Source organism: Coregonus clupeaformis, chromosome 30 (assembly GCF_020615455.1).
Source record: "Coregonus clupeaformis isolate EN_2021a chromosome 30, ASM2061545v1, whole genome shotgun sequence".
NCBI classification, from domain to species: Eukaryota; Metazoa; Chordata; class Actinopteri; order Salmoniformes; family Salmonidae; genus Coregonus; species Coregonus clupeaformis.
Window position 1 is genome coordinate 47,253,147 of NC_059221.1, and position 19,511 is coordinate 47,272,657.

Consider the following 19,511-nt stretch of genomic DNA (forward strand, 5'->3'; position numbering starts at 1 on the left):
CCAAACCACTGGTAAACCATACAGTAATGGAGCTTCAGAACTTCAGGGCTCTTGACAGAGGAGATACATCTCATTTTCCAAGGCGAGGGATAACCTCTCCGGCCCAGCAGGAACATCCGTTTGTAGAACAATGTGTTCAAACCACCCTGGGACTCAATCTGAGCGCGAGCTCTAATAGGAACAGATTTCCATTTTCTTCCTGCACCTTCATCTCATTTCACTCCTTATTGTTTCAAGATTCCCTGGAAGGAGGGTCGAAAAAAGGACAGACGGGTGAATTCAGCCAACCAGACTGGGGATGTTGCGAGCGCCGTGCCTGGATCTCCGACGCTATTGGCTGTTCTCTGGAGAGCTGGGGTTGTTCTGATATTAATGAGTACCGAGCAGAAAGCACCATGTCTCTGTGACAGCTGATCGAGGCGGAGATGCGCCGTTAACCACCGTGGAAAAGTGCACGGGGGATAGAGGCTCTTCTACCAACCCAACAGCTCTCTCTGCTTTTGGAGTTTCCGTTTTCTGATAGGGAACAACACTTGGAAGAAGGAAAAGCTGGAGCTGGTCTCTCTCCAACTGCGTAAAAATAAGAAGCCGCCGTCCAGGCTTGTCTGTGTTGCGCGCTCTCTCTCCTCCGTCGCAGGACCAGCGCGCTAGATGGGGATATTGGGAATAGATATCAGTCGATGGGAGAAGATGACTATTGCGGGTGAGTTCCCCCCTTTTCCCAATATGTTTTATGTCATCTAGAGAGCAGATCTGTGGAGCATATTCCATATCGCCACTGTTGCACTACGGATTTCCAAGAAGTTAACGGGAAATATCTGGTTTGGTGAAAGCCTTTGACGACACAGTAAATACTAGCATAACGAGAAAGGTGTTGCTAAGCTATATAAAACATTATCTATGAAAATGGTTACCGTTATGTTTTACTGCAAATGTAACAATCGGACATGCATGACAGCTTGGAGGGCTACTGATTGTTCTCGAACCTTCAGACGTAGGGACGCTTTTGCGCAACTATGCAGAATGTGCTTTATGATGGAAATGGCTGATGAATGACGTCGAATATATTAGTTTTTTTGTAAAGCAGGTGGATTTGTGCATATATTTATGCTATGATGCGCGTCCTGTTGCTGATACATTTAGAGAGCGCTCACACAAGGCACGTCTAGAAACCCTCAGAATGGTGGCTAACTCTCCCTCCCCTCTCTCTTTGCTCTCCGTTAAATCATCCTGTTGCAATCAAAGAGAACTCGTTCTCAGTAGCTACCTGCCACGAAAGTACTAATAGGCCTATCCCCGGGCTGCACGCAACACACACACACAACGCACACACACACGCACACGCACACACACACTCCCACACACACACACACTCCCACACACACTCCCACACACACACACACACTCCCACATTGCATCGTGCATCAGATCCATTTGCTTCAGTACCATATCTGCACGTTGCATCGGGAGCTTTTATGTAATTACCCCTGTCACAGCGAGGCATCTTATGTGCAGAGCATAGTCCACATTGAACACAATCACTTATCCACATATCCCCGGAGCCTGACCTCTTACACCTTGCAGGATTTGGAGAGAGAAGCAGTCACTAATCCTTTAACTGCATTGGGGCGTTTCTCTCTCGCTCTCTCTCTCTCTCTCTCTCTCCAAACTATAACCTCTCCAACATAATATGTCACTCATGGAATATTCCAATGAGACATAAACATGAGGGAATGCCTTATGTTTTTGTAAGGCTTACTATGATGTGTCTTACATATGAGGCACAGTTGTCCATTGACAGTATTTACATTGTTGCTGTATCAGTGAGTCAGTCTACCTTGTTGCTGTATCAGTGAGTCAGTCTACCTTGTTGCTCCTACAAACTAATGGAGCTTATATTGAACATGGGCACAATGGATCCAGAACCCCCCTCTTCCAGACAGAAGCCTAACCAACAGCCATTCAATATGAAATTATATAGCATTGCTCAATGCGCACCATGAAACCTAACCACCATTTTATCATTGTAATTTGCCTCTGATGGAGACCATCTTCATCCTGTCGTGAGAAAATGGCAGACCAAACAGTGTGCTTGTCATGTCTATCCATAGGCATGTGACAACCTGGGAGCGGGGAATCCAAGGCCAAGTCATCCTATAGCTCTGTATAGCACAGTATAGCACAGTAGCCTGTCTCCATGTAACACCATTCATATGTAGCCTAGTCTGTTTACCTTACATTTTGATGTCATCAGAGCTCTGTGTATTATTATAGACGGGTTGGTTGTTTAGCAACAAGGGGGCAAACCAGACGGGGTTGGCTTAGACTGTTAACAACATGTAAACTATATTTAGTCTACAAATGTTTATTGAAAACATACATTCATTTACACAATGAGCACCTGTTGTCTCTCAAATACATAATTACGGTTGTTGGTTAGCTCATACAGTGAGGGAAAAAATTATTTGATCCCCTGCTGATTTGGACGTTTGCCCACTGACAAAGAAATGATCATTCTATAATTTTAATGGTAGGTTTATTTGAACAGTGAGAGACAGAATAACAACAAAAAAATCCAGAAAAACGCATGTCAGAAATGTTATTAATTGATTTGCATTTTAATGAGGGAAATAAGTATTTGACCCCTCTGCAAAACATGACTTAGTACTTGGTGGCAAAATCCTTGTTGGCAATCACAGAGGTCAGACGTTTCTTGTAGTTGGCCACCAGGTTTGCACACATCTCAGGAGGGATTTTGTCCCACTCCTCTTTGCAGATCTTCTCCAAGTCATTATCGAATGCGTGCACAACATTTTTGTGACGTTGTCAGCCAACCCGTCTATATTCCCCTTCTCTTTAAATGTGTATTTTTATTGACTTTACTGAGTTAATATGTGTTTAGCCTGGGAATTTAAGAGTCAGAGCCCTTTCTCCACTAAACATACAACTACTTCCCCCTCTCAGGTGAAAGTAAAAGTCCTAAAATCGAATAGTGATTTCAGTTAGTTCAAAATTCATCATTGCTTTTTCCCCAACAACTCCTGCAGTAGAGTACAGTGTAAACAAGTATATTGATCTTGTTACGCTACATTACATTGGGCCTATATGAAACAGGATTTAAATAGTTTTTTTCTCATACAATAGCCTAATACAGTGAGGTGTGCCAGTGTGTGGGTGTATGTATTTAGAGGAGAATTTACATGTAGCCCGAGTGCAATTTTCTAGGCTATCTATCTATGAGGAGGAGCAAAGATGTGTGGGTTTAACTCTCAGTCCTATACTCAATGTCAAAATACACTGCGGCTAATGAATTGTTAGTTGCATAATGATGTATTACAAGAAGCCCCTGGTTTGATTCTGATACCTGAATACACAGCATGTAAACAGTGGTTCAGACAGACAGCTAGAGGGAAGAGTTCAGAGTGTTCAAGCATACAGTACAGTAAACAGGTCCTCCATAGCTGATAGCCTTCTGTTTACAAACAGATTTGAGTCGGGCACACATTAAGAAAAGCAAGTAGAAATACAAAATCAAAGTATTGTTGTTTACCTGCGTCAATGACATTTCAGCTTTTCTAATCTAGCATGAAAAGTTTGTCGAAATGTAGCGATACCCTTTCATCTGTTCAAAGGTAACTCCTAAAGTCTCAGGGAATATAGATTTTAATCAGAGAGGGAATGTGATAAGAGGGACATTTTCAAATAGAGGAGAGACATCTGAGAATTGCTGCTGTGCTGTCAATCTGTTCCGTAATATTCAAGATGAATATGTATAGCCATGGATAGACTAATGAAAAGCTATTGCTTAGGAGTGATACGATACTACTGAGACGGAATGGGCTAAAACCCAGGCAGTCGCGCAATCATGAGCTAACCAGACAGAGTGATGGATGTATGGAGACACAGACACATGCATCATAGACACACACACACACACAGACACACGCGCGTATAGTGGACATGCAGGCACACATATGCACGCACACACACACAAACACACAGACACACACATACCCTCCCCTCCGTTTGTACTTGGACAGTGAAGCAAACATTTTAAATTTGGCTCTGTACTCCAGCATGTTGGATTTTAGATTAAATGTTTCATATGAGGCGACAGTACAGAATGTACCGAATTATTTGAGGGTATTTTCATAAATATCTGTATTTAGAAATGAAATAACTTTATGTATCTAGTCACCCCATTTGAAGAAGTCATAAGTATTTGGAAAATTCACTTATAGTGTATTAAATTAGTCAACAGTTTAGTATTTGGTCCCATATTCGTAGCATGCAATGATTAAAACAACATAAAGTTTATGGTATTCAAACTACGCATGTCCTATTTATCTGAGATATTGAAGTGGACACAAGTCAATCATTTACGGGTTCATTCACTCACATAAACTGTCTCATCATACAGACTTCTCTCACGCCAAAAGTTGTGATTCTACAAACGTGTTGGTTGAATTTGCAGTTTGTTTTGGTTGTTTGTTTTGCCCAATACGAACTGAATGGTGAATAATGTATTGTGTCATTTTGTATTGAGTACATTTCATTGTAAATAAAAAAAGATGTTCCTGAACACTTCTACATTAATGTGGATGCTACCATGATTATAGATAATCATGAAGGAATCATGACTAATGATGATCATACCCACAAAATCATGAATAAAGATCATACCCCCCAAAAATGCTAACCTCCTCTGTTATTGATCATGGTGAGAGGTTAGAATGTTTTGTTGTAGCCTCTGAATGGCATCTCAATCATCCTTATTAATGATTAATGTATCATTTTTCTTCAGTTAGAAGTGTTCAGAAACATCTTATCTACTCACTTAGAAAGAAAACTACTCCAGTCATCATTCACCATTCAGTTACTATTGGCCAAAACATAACCCAAAACACAACCAAAACAAACTGCAAATGCATCTGAGTTTGTAGAGCAACAAGCTTGATGTAGTCATTGTGTGCAAGAAATATGGGACCAAATACTAAACTTTTCACTACTTTGATACACTATAAGTGAATTTGTCTAAATACTTATGACTTATTCACATTGGGAGGACTATATACATACAATAGGTACCATAGAATACCCTATCAGAGCCATAAAATCATAGTAAAGAAGTCCTAGCTGAAATTAAATGGATTTCAGTGGGGTATTAAGATTGATTCTGTCTGCTGAAGGAAACATAGTCCCTGCAGGCTTGTGGCCTCTTGACCAGATATATATTATTCATATAAATATAGATAGCTGTGCATCTATCTCCAAAGCAGGAAACATGCCACATTTGCACCTGCAGATTCAATTTCCTCCCGACATTGAGTGATATCTCTGCCTCCTTTCATTCTGGTTAACAACTACAAGGATAATTATGTAGGTGAGTGACAGGGAGAGTACGGTTATGTATTAGGGAGATAAATAAGTGTTAGGCGTGTTCACCATGTTTTTGACCTTATCAATGGCTGACTTAGCGTGATTATAAAATGATGCCTTATTCTGTCATTCAGAAGAAACTTTCCTGTGTACATGTGCTCATACACGTGCATGTGTGTGTGTGTGTGTGCCTTTGCATGCATGCATGTGTCCGTTCATGTGTGGTCTGTAGTTGCCTGTAGGCAAATGTTTGTGTGCATGTGATGTTGTGTGTGTTTTCTCTGTTCTCCCTTACTCAGCCTAAGGGAAATGGCTGTAGAGCGAGAGAGGCACGAGGCTGAGCTAGGATGAGCTTAGACCTGGGGTGTTCTGTGGTCCATTTGGAACATTGATTCCGCATTAACTGTGGACTCGCTGCTGATTTGCGGCCATGCAAGAGCAGGTGTAAGGGGAAACGTTTTCCCCTTTTCACATCACCACACAAAACTTAATTATGCACACACACTGCATAGTAGACAGCGTTTAATTGACTCTCCCCTTACTGTTGAAAAAAATTGTAATGGCAAATCAATGAGGTGAAGGGCAGGGGAAGGGAAGGGACAGGAGGCTCACAAAGCCACCCACCAAGCGGCTTATCCATGCAGCACTTAGCCAGCCAGGCAGACAGGCATTGAGACTGGGAGGGAATCAGGCAGGCAGACAGGCAGGTCAGGGTGACACAGTGATGCTAATGGGTTGAATGGAGAAGAGGGAAGGAGTGGAGATGGAGAGGAGAGGAACCCACTATGGAGGTTTCATCTGGGGAAGAGAAGAAAGAGAGAAAACAGGATGAGAAGAGAGAAGGAAATGGGCGATATAGAGAAAGGGGAGAGCAGGAGAGAGAAAGAGAGAAAGAGGAGGGGGGAGAAGAAACACAGAAAGTAGGATGAGGAGAAGAGAGAAGGGAAGGGTGATATTAGAGGGAGAGGAAGAGAGAGAGAGAGAGAGAGAGAGAGAGAGAGAGAGAGAGAGAGAGAGAGAGAGAGAGAGAGAGAGAGAGAGAGAGAGAGAGAGAGAGAGAGAGAGAGAGAGAGAGAGAGAGAGAGAGAGAGAGAGAGAGAGAGAGAGAGAGAGAGAGAGAGAGAGAGAGAGAGAGAGAGAGAGAGAGAGAGAGAGAGAGAGAGAGAGAGAGAGGAGGGGTGAAGAGAGAGCCTTTGAGGATTATAACCAATGGATCAGAATCCCTGTGAACCATTTCTTAAATACACAGGCCATTTCTCCTGCAAAAAGGAGGCAATACCTCTGCTGCCCTACTTTCCAGTTACGTATGACCTTTATGTCGGGGAAACAGTTTTAACCCTGCCAGGGTAGTGTCTAACTTTCAGCAGAGACCATACTGCCTTGTTACCGTTTAAACGGTATAGGCGACATAATCACATCCCTGAGGGCCAATATGTTCCCTTTCAACACCTACGATAGATGCAGCACATCCACTGTTTCCTTCTGGGAATCTAGTGTACATTCGGGGAGTTTTTCTAACCCGTGATCAGAACAGAATGTGTTGTTTATTTCATACATAAGACAGTACCCTTAGTTTCTTACAACATATCAACTAGCGACTGCACACTACCAAAATAATGATCTCAATATTCCTCACCTCTCGATCCCAGCCTAACTTTCCCCCTTCTGGCAGCAGGGAGTTTACCGAGTTTCTAATGCTGTTGAGAAATATCAACTTAATGTCGGTACAGAACATTTTGTTAATGTAATGCAACATCCCCTTTCTAATTCCATACTTATATATATACATTGGCATAAACAAGTGACGGGTACATGTTCCAAATCTCCCCCCTCATCTCCACTTGACCCCAGCAAACCTCCCCAGACTAGGATTTAGAATTAACTTCTAACAAGCAGCTAGCCACAAAACAAACAGTGCAGGTTGGCTGATTGAGGATGTGCTGAGCCACAGCCACGGCTGAGTTACCGTCACAGAGTCAGGAGGAGCCCAGCTCTCTGCTTGCCTGAACGGAATTCTTCCGCTTCTCTATGTTCGCTACATACTTCAGTCTGAGACTGCCATCGTTGAAGTTGTTTGTGGTGACGTCGAAATGAGGGGTGTTGTACAAAACAAAAGTCATCAGTCATTGGATCATCTCTAACCAATCACAGTTTCGAAGCCAATGACACATTTTCTAAACGCTGCTTTACCCACATGTGTTCTGGCTCTGGCCAACCCATTGGTTTCTAGGACCAATCAGAACAGTTGGAATGTGTTTGTGTTCATGATCCAGTCTCATTAAGGAGAAGAAGCTATCGTCTGTCGGCATGGTGTAGCGCAGTGGTCACCTAGAGATTGACAAGGCATTCCTAGACGATCACCAAACATTTCTGTAACAAACAACAATGATAAAGCCTTGCGGTCCTATTTTTTGTATTAGTTTCACGCTGTTGGCAGTAGATATACTTGATTCAGCAGCCTTAGTGCCCTATCTAGTCCCCTAATTTGAAGGTGTCATAAATATTTGGACAAATGTATTTATGGTATATTACATTTAGTCAAAAGTTTAGTTTTGGTCCCTATTTGTGGACTAGAAACATAAATTACTTTAATTTCTAAACAATAAAACAGATATGTATGAAAATACCCTCAAGTAAAAGGTGACATTTTGTACTGTCACCTCATATAAAACATTTGATCACAAATCCAAAATGCTGGAGCGAAGAGCCAAATTAAAAGTTTTAGTACATAGGGGAGTGTCCTGTATGTGTCACTGGCCGGGACACATTGGAAGCAGAAGGGACAGATCCAGATTCCACATCTATTTCTCTCTCCCTTCGTCGTATCGTTTCGTTGATGCTGCACTGCATCAGGACTCTGATTAGGAGCATCCATCTTATAATTCCATTTGGCTTCGATATTAACCACATTTCTCTTTGTCTGAGAACCGCGAGGCGTTATGCAAGTTATTGCCACTTAATGCCAAACAAGCTACAATTTTCTCTACTCCCCTCTTTTTTCCTTGGAACTCTTGTTTTCACCTAAGCTTAAATGGGTTAAGGCTGATTTCCCTCATCTGTCTTGGGCTAAGGTTTTTAATGCCATTACGAATTCCTCAGGTCACTAATAATAATAAATCATATATTGCCATTTAGCAGACGCTTTTATCCATAGCGACTTACAGTCATGTGTGCAAACATTTTTACGTATGGGTGGTCCCGGGGATCAAACCCACTACCCTGGCGTTACAAGCGCCGTGCTCTACCAATTGAGCTACAGAGGACCACAGAGGTCCACTAGAGGTTAATGTGATGGTATTGATACCCTGGCAGTCATTTTGTCCTAGATATTTTCCCCATTGCTTCCTGTTGACTACTGGTAATTGAACAGTGTATTGTGGGGGGAATTAACTGTATTGTGGGGGGAAATTAACTCTGTATTGAAAGGGGGAAAACCCAGCTTGACCTGATTTCACACTGACATGTTAGTTCAAGTGCAGTAAACACTTTAATCTTGGACTAGGGACAGTAGTTTAGTGTACTAGCCCTTTGCCACATACACTGTTGCAGGCTACGCTGTGTGTAGTTTACAGTAGCTAGAGTATATTCTTACCTTATACAGTGCGTGGGGTAGTATTTACAACATGTCTACTTTTTCACATTTTGATTATAAGGCTAGGAGACTGAATACCTCCGAATAGGCAATTCAAACCTAGTGATGGATTTCGTATCATCATCTCTTTTACACTATTTTCTTATGAAGCTGGCAGTGTCCTAAACATTTACAATACTGTAGCCTAGCTTGAAGGTTCTGTAGGTGTCACCTCCAATTCCCCATCGCCCTGTCCCCAGACTAATGCCTCTTAATGTTCTGCTGTATAGTAGAGCAGCACAGACATTCTCCTCACCGTTGGGTCATGAATTAAACATTAACGAGTGAACTTACTTAACATGGATCTGACCACCACATTCTTAAGTTACAGACATAATGTTGAAGTAATTCATGCATTTAGTTTATAATATGAAAGTGGTCACCATCAGCATAAAAGCAGAGGGCATGGGAGTTGAATTAAGGTCAGTTCAGAAGGGATGTCTTTATATTTTTAAGCTTATTTTTAAGCATCACATAAGAGCACATCACCAATAAAACCATTCTCTCAACATTCTCTGTGATGCTCAATGCACACTCATACAATACAAAATCTGGCATCCCTAAAGTACTGGTACTCGGGTAGTTTAACCTTGTCCAAAAGTGAAGGGTAAAAACCTTTATGATTTATGATTATGTGTGGAGGAAATGCAATAGTGCTGTAGCGTGTGTAATAATTCTAGCCCTCTTGTCATTACACAATGGGAGAGGCTAAGAAAATATTATGCATGGTGTGAACACAACCAGAAATAAATTGTAGGGTAAAACTTCAATTTTCATGAATCAAGTTTGGATTATCATAACTCAGATTTACTCACACATGAGTAAGTAATGAGAAACGCTGTTATGTTATCCAGGCACACCACACCATTTGAATCCACAACTAACCTCAATATAATCATACAGTAGGCTACATTTCATGTGTAGGAGGGATTTTAAGCACTGAAATGAAATGGATATGAAAATAGCCCTTTGTTCCATTGTACAATCAACACCTCAGTACTGTAGGCTACCTTGCTAACCGTTCCAACATCTGGATGCCATAGAACCTTGCCACACCTTGCCTGATTCCTCGTTCTGGCTGCTACCGATATTTTCAAGCCTCCATTTTGTGACTGCTGTGAAGGGGCCCGGTCGGCTCACAAAGATATTGATCACCCAATGGAAGTCATATCCAAATAATGTCTCCATTTAGCCAATTAACAGGCGGGGTGGGTGACTAACAGCATAATAACGCACCAGACCCTAAGGGACCGACAATGGCTACCCACTGTGATGGAACATGCGGTGGATGCAATAACATTTAGCCCAAACACATTAACGTGTTTCTAATTGTGATTAGTAAACACAGGAACAAGAGTAAGCGGGGGTGAGAACCGAAACACCATAGAAGAAAATTACTGTTGTAAGAGAAAGGAAGGTCCTTTGTTCTTTCCCCAGGAAAGATTAAGTACAGAGCTATACGATGAGAGTCAATGCTCCCTGAGGGAAAGAGAGGGTAACCATGTTTTCAGAATGCTCTGGGTGTTCCACTTATTAAAGTGCCAGGTGCTTTGAAAAAGAATACCCCCCAATCTCTCTCTCGTCGCTTTCTCTCTCTCTCCCTTCCTCACCCTCGCCCTACCTCATCCAAAACCACATTCTCAGCCACACACTCCAACAGTGGCTTGAGAAATTAACTCATGGCCTGTTTTGCCATTGGGGCTGACTGCAGTGTTTTTGCAGCACCATTCTGACTTTCTCATTTCTGTTGTCGTCTCGGAGCACAGGGGTGGAAACAGAAATGAGGATGATGGAATGTATCCGGTGCAGTGCACCTCTCTCTCTCTCTCTCTCTCTCTCTCTCTCTCTCTCTCTCTCTCTCTCTCTCTCTCTCTCTCTCTCTCTCTCTCTCTCTCTCTCTCTCTCTCTCTCTCTCTCTCTCTCTCTCTCTCTCTCTCTCTCTCTCTCTCTCTCTCTCTCTCTCTCTCTCTCTCTCTCTCTCTCTCTCTCTCTTTCCCCCTATATTTCTCTCTCTCTCTCTTTCCCTTTTTCCTCTCTTCTTCTTCTGGCTCAGTCTGGCGTTTTGTTGCTCTGCAGCCCAGGTTATGACAAGCACCATCAAATCCATCCGTTCAGTAAATATTGTTTATGTATGACAAATGATAAAGAGCAGCAGAATAACTGTGGAGAGGGAAGCAAAGAGAGGAAACAGTAAACAGAAGTGAAGCAATATTTCGTAAGAGTGCCTGCTGATAAACAGTCATTTTCATAGCGTGAAGTGTTCATGAGTACTTTTAAATGAAAGTTGTACTTTTTACTTAATTAGCTTAATGTTTTTGAATCTGTTTCCCATACATATTTTCCCTAGTGATATACATAATGTTTGGAAAAGTATTTGGACACCCCTTCAAATTAGTGGATTCTGCTTTTTCAGCCACATCCGTTGCTGACAGGTGTATAAAATTGAGCACACAGCCATGCAATTTCCATAGACAAACATTGGCAGTAGAATGGCTTTACTGAAGAGCTCAGTAACTTTCAACGTGGCACTGTCACAGGATGCCACCTTTCCAACAAGTCAGTTCGTAAAATTTCTGCCATGCTAGAGCTGCCCTGGTCAACTGTAAGTGCTGTTATTGTGAAGTGGAAACGTCTAGGAGCAACAACGGCTCAGCAAAGTGGTAGGCCACACAAGCTCACAGAACGGGACTGCCGAGTGCTGAAGCACGTAGCGCGTAAAAATAATCTGTCCTCGTTTGCAACACTCACTACCAAGTTCCAAACTGCCTCTGGAAGCAATGTCTAAGATCGCCATGTGCAATGCCAAGCGCCGGCTGGAGTGGTGTAAAGCTTGCCCCCATTGGACTCTGGAGCAGTGGAAAAGCGTTCTCTGGAGTGATGAATCACGCTTCACCATCTGGCAGTCCGACGGACGAATCTGGCTTTGGCAGATGCCAGGAGAACGCAATGCATAGTGGCAACTGTAATGTTTGGTGGAGGAGGAAGTATCCCATTAAGCCTACACAATCTGCTGTTTTTCATGGTTCGGGCTAGGCCCCTTAGTTCCAGTGAAGGGAAATCTTAACGCTACAGCATAGAATGACATTCTAGATGATTGTGTGCTTCCAACTTTGTGGCAACAGTTTGGGGAAGGCCCTTTTCTGTTTCAGCATGACAATTCCCCCGTGCACAAAGCGAGGTCCATACAGAAATGGTTTGTCGAGGTCAGTGTGGAAGAACTTGACTGACCTGCACAGAGCCCTGAACTCAACCCAATCGAACATCTTTGGGATGAATTGGAACGCAGACTGCAAGCCAGGCCTAATCACCCAACATCAGTGCTTTACCTCACTAATGCTCTTGTGGCTGAATGGAAGTAAGTCCCCTCAGTATTGTTACAACATGTAGTGGAATGCCTTCCCAGAAGAGTGGAGGCTGTTATAGCAGCAAATGGGGGACCAACTCCATATTAATGACCATGATTTTTGGAGTGAGATGTTCGTTGAGCAGGTGTCCACATACTTTTGGTCATGTAATGTATATTATCTAGTGTCTTCTCAATGCTGGTAGCCCTAGAGACTAGTACTTAATGGGATACTTCGAGATAGTGCTTAAATAAAGGCATGTATCTACTTCCACAGTGTCCGATGAACTTCTGGATACCATTTTTAGGTCTTTGCATTTAGTATGAATGAAGTTAGAGGTAGTTATGCGAGCCAATGCTAACTAGTGTTAGCGCAATGACTGGAAGTATATGGTTTCTACTAGCATGCTAGCAGTTACCATAGACTTACAGTCATTGCGCTAATGGTATTTAGCAATTGCGCTATTGCTAGTTAGCAACTATTTTCAAACTGTACGCAGAGACATAAAAATGGTATCCACGAGTTCATCTGACTCTTGGGAAGTAGATAAATGGCTTTATTGCCAAAATCCTGAAGTATCCCATTAAGCCTACACAATCTGCCATTTAGGAATTAAATAAAGACTTCTCGCTTTAACTCTAAGGGCACTCAATCCTCCTAAATGTATCCTTTAATGCCATATCAGGAGGGTACAGAAATGCCCCCAAATGATTTGCAATAGGTCAAGCAGATCTAAATCCATGCTGATGTGTCATGAAGGGCCGTGCAATGTAAATGTCAACATTCATCCGTGTGCCTCTATAACAAATGTCAATATGCCTAAATCCCCTCTGTCATGGTATTCACAGTTTTTTCCTTTCTCTTCTTTTACAGGTAGGAATGGACTCATTTGACGATGCTGGGAGCTAGTAACGACGTCGAGAGATGGATGTGATTAATCTTCAAAAGAAAGCAGAGCGTTAATGGAGGCTAACCCAGATGTGCTTAGCAGGACCGTAGCTCCCTGAGGTATATGTTCATCGTCATCTACTTGGGCCTGCATGACCGAAGTCTTGACCCCAACCCGTACGCCCAGGAGGGTAAATTGAGCGGTTGGACGCCACACCAGCACAACCACAGCAAAACAAAAGCCCCCTGGGAAACCATCCCTACCGATGGGGGGTAGTCAGTTGCTATAGCAACAGCAACAAATGATTCATTAGTTGTGAAGTTAACAGCTCAGATAATCTACAAAGACCAATTACTTACTGGAGGGAATCGGGCCAATATGAAGGACGTGTCATTTGTGGATCGTTTCTTCGTGGGCCTTGCCATGACTGCCTTTGTTCTGGCCTCTGAGGAGAGAGTCGATTGCCCTCAGCTATGTATGTGTGAGATCAGACCCTGGTTCTCTCCCAGCTCCGTGTACATGGAGGCCCCAATTGTTGACTGTAATGACTTGGGACTTTTCATTCTGCCTGGGAGATTACCAACGGACACACAAGTGCTATTGCTGCAGACCAACAACATTGCAAAGATTGAGAAACCTTTGGATTACCTGGCCAACATCACAGAGATTGACTTGTCGCAAAACAACTTATCCTCAATGAGTGACATCCACCTCGGGCGGCTGCCTCAGCTGCTGTCCCTACACATGGAGGAGAACTGGATACGCCAGCTGCCAGACAGCTGCCTGGCAGAGCTGGCCAACCTTCAGGAGCTTTACATGAACCACAACCTGATCTCCTCCATCTCCTCCACAGCGTTCCAGGGCCTCCACAACCTCCTCCGGCTCCACCTCAACTCCAACAAGCTGCAGACGATCAGTAGTGAGTGGTTCGACACCATGCCCAATCTGGAAATACTCATGATTGGAGAGAATCCGATCACCTCCGTTCAAGACATGAACTTCAAACCCCTTCATAATCTCCGAAGTCTAGTTCTGACCAGGATGAACCTATCGCAGTTACCCGACGGCGCTCTATCTGGCCTCGACAACTTGGAGAGCATCTCGTTCTACGACAACACCTTCCCCGAAGTTCCCCACGCAGCTCTGAGGAACTTAAAGAACCTCAAGTTTCTGGATCTAAACAAGAATCCCATTGGGAGGATACAGCGGGGAGATTTCGCGGACATGCTCCACCTCAAAGAGCTGGGCATTAACAGCATGCCGGAACTGGTTTCTATCGACAGCTTTGCCCTCAACAACCTCCCCGAACTGACTAAGATCGAGGCCACCAACAACCCCAAACTCTCCTACATCCACCCCAATGCTTTCTACAAGCTGCCTAGGCTGGAGACGTTGATGCTGAATGGGAACGCGCTCAGCGCCCTACACAGGATTACAGTGGAGTCCCTCCCCAACCTGCGGGAGGTGAGCATGCACAGCAACCCCATCCGCTGCGACTGTGTGGTCCGCTGGATGAACATGAACAAGACCAACATACGCTTCATGGAACCGGATTCACTCTTCTGCGTGGAGCCTCCCGAGTACGAGGGCCAACACGTCCGGCAGGTCCACTTCAGGGAGATGACAGAGATCTGTCTGCCTCTCATCTCCACTGAGAGCATGCCCGGGCACGTCAGCATCGACAATGGGAGTTCTGTATCACTCCATTGCCGGGCCTTTGCCGAACCCGAACCGGAAATCTACTGGATCACGCCTTCCGGTACCAGGGTCCTACCGAATACCGTTTCAGATAAATACTACATGCACCCAGAGGGAACGTTTGACATCTACGACGTAACAGAGAACGAGGCTGGACTGTACACCTGCGTTGCCCACAATCTGGTTGGCGCAGACCTGAAGTCAGTCTCTGTGGAGGTGGATGGATACTTCCCCCGACCTGCCAACGGCTCTTTGGACGTCAACATCAAATCAGTGCAGACCAACTCGGTCCTAGTGGCCTGGAAAGCTGCCCATGGCGGTCTGGCTCCTAACATAAAGTGGTACACGGCTTCCGACCCCAGCCACCCGACCATGTCATTCACTGCACGCGTACCGTCTGATGTGAAAGTGTACAATCTCACACATCTGACTCCCGCCACCCAGTACAAGGTGTGTGTGGACATCCGTGGCATCCTCTACAAACACGACACCAAATGTGTCAATGTCACCACAAAGGGATTAGAGCTGGCGGCCAAGGACACTGAAAAGTGGCACGCAGCAGTAATCGCCGTCTTTGGTGTGCTTCTCGCTGTGATTTCAGTGGCCTGTCTGCTTATTTATGTGTCTCTGAGGAACCACCACCTTTATGGGGATTTAAGGAAATGCCACTCCAAAGTGTCCCTGATGCCGGTGGCCGGCCTGCACTCTCCTTTTACGAGGCTCTGGGTCTCAGGGAAAGGACTGCCAACCGCGGTGGAAGTGAAACCCACAGTCATAAATGTATCTGACAATGCCTTTTAAAGAACTATACCCCAGTGGTGCTTACCACACAACCGCAAAGAATGGACAAGGCGTTTAAAGAGGAGAATCCTGCAGTAACTGTTTAAAAATGTGCATCTGCATCCTTTTAGCTTTGACTCTGACATTCTGGAAAAATATACAACATCATTGAATTGAGGAGGAACCGGTAGGAGGGAGACAGACCACTCTCTCGGTTACAACATAGTATCTGACGTGGCGGCTTTATAACAATTGCTTTATCAAGCTAACATCACCAGGGAGATCGTTTTCCTTGCTAAAACACATAGTTCGATATCCCGGGGTTCTTCGCAGAGTACAGACAGAATAAGAGACAAGATGATGATGATGGTGTTCGCTCTCTTGTAATTGACTGTTAAATGTGTTAAGAATAGTGGAACTGTCCTTGTGGTCCCCAAGCAATAGCGTCTGTGCTGTACAACATCCATAGGCGAGCTAGAGATGACAACTGTCTATAACGGAGGAACTATGTAGTAGAATAGAATAGACAATAACAATGACTATGGTGTAAAACTTTTGATGAATATACCCTTTTTTCTATTTAGAAAGAGAGGATTTTTGTTTTTTCATTGATAAATTGTTATATATTCTATCCGCTAATGTAAACATAAATCCTCTGGTGTAATATCTGGACAGTGAACTAGTGTGATATTAATAACGACAGAAACAAATTACTCTCATAATAACAACATCATTATGCTAAATACAATTATATGCGTTTTGGGTACAGTATATAGAGAGGGCATTTAAGAAATGGTTGTTTGCAAGTGTTTGCTGAAGGATCTAAGAATCTTGACAGAGGCAGACCTTGAGTTGATGGTGAGTTTATGGTCTGAATGTTGTTGTCTATCCTGACATCTCCCAGAGAGGAATGATGAACAGTGGTTTCCCACTGGGCAAAAACTAGTTTCCACATCATTTCAACAAAAAAAATTAAATGTGATGATGTTGAATCAACGTGGAAAACTGATTGGATTTGAAAAATGTCATCAACATAAGGGTATTTCGTCTTTTCCCCCCAACTTTTAACCTAAATCCAATGGCATTTTATGTTGATTTCATGTTTAATTCACGTTAGTTGACAACTCAACCAAATGAAAATCAAAACTAGACGTTGAACTGACGTCTGTGCTCAGTGGGTTGTTATGCCCCGGTAAGTGCCTACTACAAGAACTACTCAAGAAGTACACAGGAAGTACACAAGAACTACTACAGAGAAATAACAACAAGGCCATGTCATATCTGCAGACTCACAAGCTAATCTCAAGTACTTTTAGTGAAAATACATTCTTAGTATTTTTGGCATATAAACATTTTAAAAACATTGCGTTCTTGCTTTGGGTGTAAAGCTATAAAAGCCATTTTTATATTGACTGTACTGTCTGTGATATCTGGGAACAACTGGGACTAAGATGAGAATCTGTGCTAAGAAAAAAAAATAATAAACGTCAACGTTTCTTTGCAATCATAGGGCTACTCCCGCTCTCCCCTTTCTTCAGAGTGCTGAAAGCATTTTATTATCACACAACATGACAATCATCACAGTGGACTTGATGAAAACACTATACAGCCTTGTGATGTGACATTTCCTGCAACATTTTGTGTTCCTGACCTTTATATTGCCAGGAGACCTTGATAATGATCACACAGCATTTCATATAAGAGCAGAAATACCTGTTGTAACACAATGTGAATATACTGTATTATATGAGTTTGTATGTATTGTAACCTACATTGTTATTGCCAGATACACCCCAATACAGCCTCATTAACTGGCTCATTAGGGACATGTTCATTCTTTAGACAGAGGTCCATGGTTTGAATAAACCCAGCAAAGTCAGTGACGCAGTCATGTAGAGAACCAGAGCGGAAAGACACAATGTCCCAATGACAACGCTTTGCAAGGGAAGTCAGCCGGTTAAAGCTTGCTCCAAAGCAGTCGGAATCGGAAAATCGCATTATATTTGTTTCATTAAGGATCCAATGCTGGAGTCCCGAACATAAAAATCCCAGACATGATGAATGTCTGTCAGGGGCAGAGTGACATGGAAGATTTATCAGACAGGACCTACCTCATACATCACTGCAGCCTTCAGCACCATGGACAGGGCTTTTAGAGCTCAGCCATTTGTCACAGACAAAGGGAGCTCAAATATGACCAGAGCTGCTTCGCTCAGGCAGTGGCTCAGGTCAGCCTTGACAGTCTGCCCCCATCTGACGCACACAGAGAAACACACATACTGTACATACATGCACACAAGCAAGCACACACACACACGCCCACACACACACACACACACACACACACACACACGCGCACACACGCACGCACGCAAACACACACACACACACACACACACCTTGTGATATCTTTACCCTGGAGACAACATGGAGGTGCTACTGTGGCTAAAAGCTATAGACTGCTACAGACTGTGTGCTCTATGTGCCCACAAGGAGAACAGTGTGTCCTTAGAAGAACATACAGCTTGTGGGGTATTATTATTTTTTATCACAAACCCATGATTTGATTACATCCTTGGATGAACAAGCTCAAGACGTATCCACAAATTCTGTCTACACCTCTCTCCCCATCTCTCTCTCTCACTCTCCCTCTCTCTCCCTCTCTCTCTCTACTGAAGCGGGTATGAACTCAGGTGATAGCTTTTCCCCTGTAATTGTACATTCACAGCTCACAGCCACCTATATGAGAGACATCAGGATTTAACTTAAATCCTACATGAAAAGAGCCAGTGAGGTGCAGCCATTTAATCCATAGTGGGCGTAAAAAGAGAGAGAGAGAGAGTTTCTGATGAATCTTCAAAAAATTTATTTGAATCACTTTCTACTATTATAAAAAATCCCCATCTGCAATGCTGAGATATTAAAGCATTCTCTCTGTGCACATTGGGTTTTTTCTCTATGTGCATATTAAGGTATTTCTGCCAGTTATACAGTTCCATTTAATTTATTCAAGGATCATCACCACCAACGTCAAACTCTATGGCACGGTGGTAGAAGCTATTATTAATGAGTTCTTATGTTATAAAACTAATTTATATGACCTTTTAAGACAAAGGCAGTAATAATGGTTAGTCTAAATTTGCTTTCTTCAGTCTTTGCTTTATTTATATTTATTGCGTATGCTGTGGGTTATGAAAGAGGATTTTCATAAGTATAACATTGTTTTATAATTATGAAAAATGAATGTATAAATCAAAGTATGCGTAATGCCATATGTAACGTAGTGTGACAGTCAGTGCGTACTACTGTGTACTATTCAGTAAAATAAGTAAATGACTTTGTTTGACTCCGTAAAAGTTACAATCTCTCGGTTTCCACTGTCCGTAGTCATTTGTGCTTGGAGTCCAGCCAGCGAATCTTCCATGCATCAGCAGAAAGATTCATGTATATTGGAGTTGTGATTTTGTTAATAGATCAATTTGAACACTCTGCACTATAATATGTATATGATATACAAAGTACAAACCTTAACAAAACATTTCAATACTAATACGTCAATATGTTTGAACCATTTTCTTTATTCACACCAGAGGTCAAAAGCCTTGAATGGGATTATTGAATTTAATCATTTTATATAATTTCATACCATGTATATGAAACACACACAGCTACCTGTATATGCCAGTAGCAGGTACTGTAAAAGAGGTCAAACAACTCCATAAGCTCTCCATATACGACCTTATTACAGCTACACATTCCTACATAGGTCAGCCTGGGCAGCTACAGGCAA

The 19,511-nt window shown here is 42.9% G+C and overlaps 1 protein-coding gene across 1 annotated transcript; it reads left to right on the forward strand.

The window, feature by feature from the left end:
• The first annotated feature begins 390 nt into the window (after positions 1 to 390).
• LOC121546236 (leucine-rich repeat neuronal protein 3) lies at positions 391 to 18,049 on the forward strand. Its single transcript, XM_041857337.2, has 2 exons — positions 391 to 703; positions 13,228 to 18,049. The coding sequence occupies exon 2, from the start codon at positions 13,622 to 13,624 to the stop codon at positions 15,740 to 15,742; it is 2,121 nt and encodes a 706-aa protein (XP_041713271.1). The 5' UTR covers positions 391 to 703; positions 13,228 to 13,621; the 3' UTR covers positions 15,743 to 18,049.
• Positions 18,050 to 19,511: the final 1,462 nt, after the last annotated feature.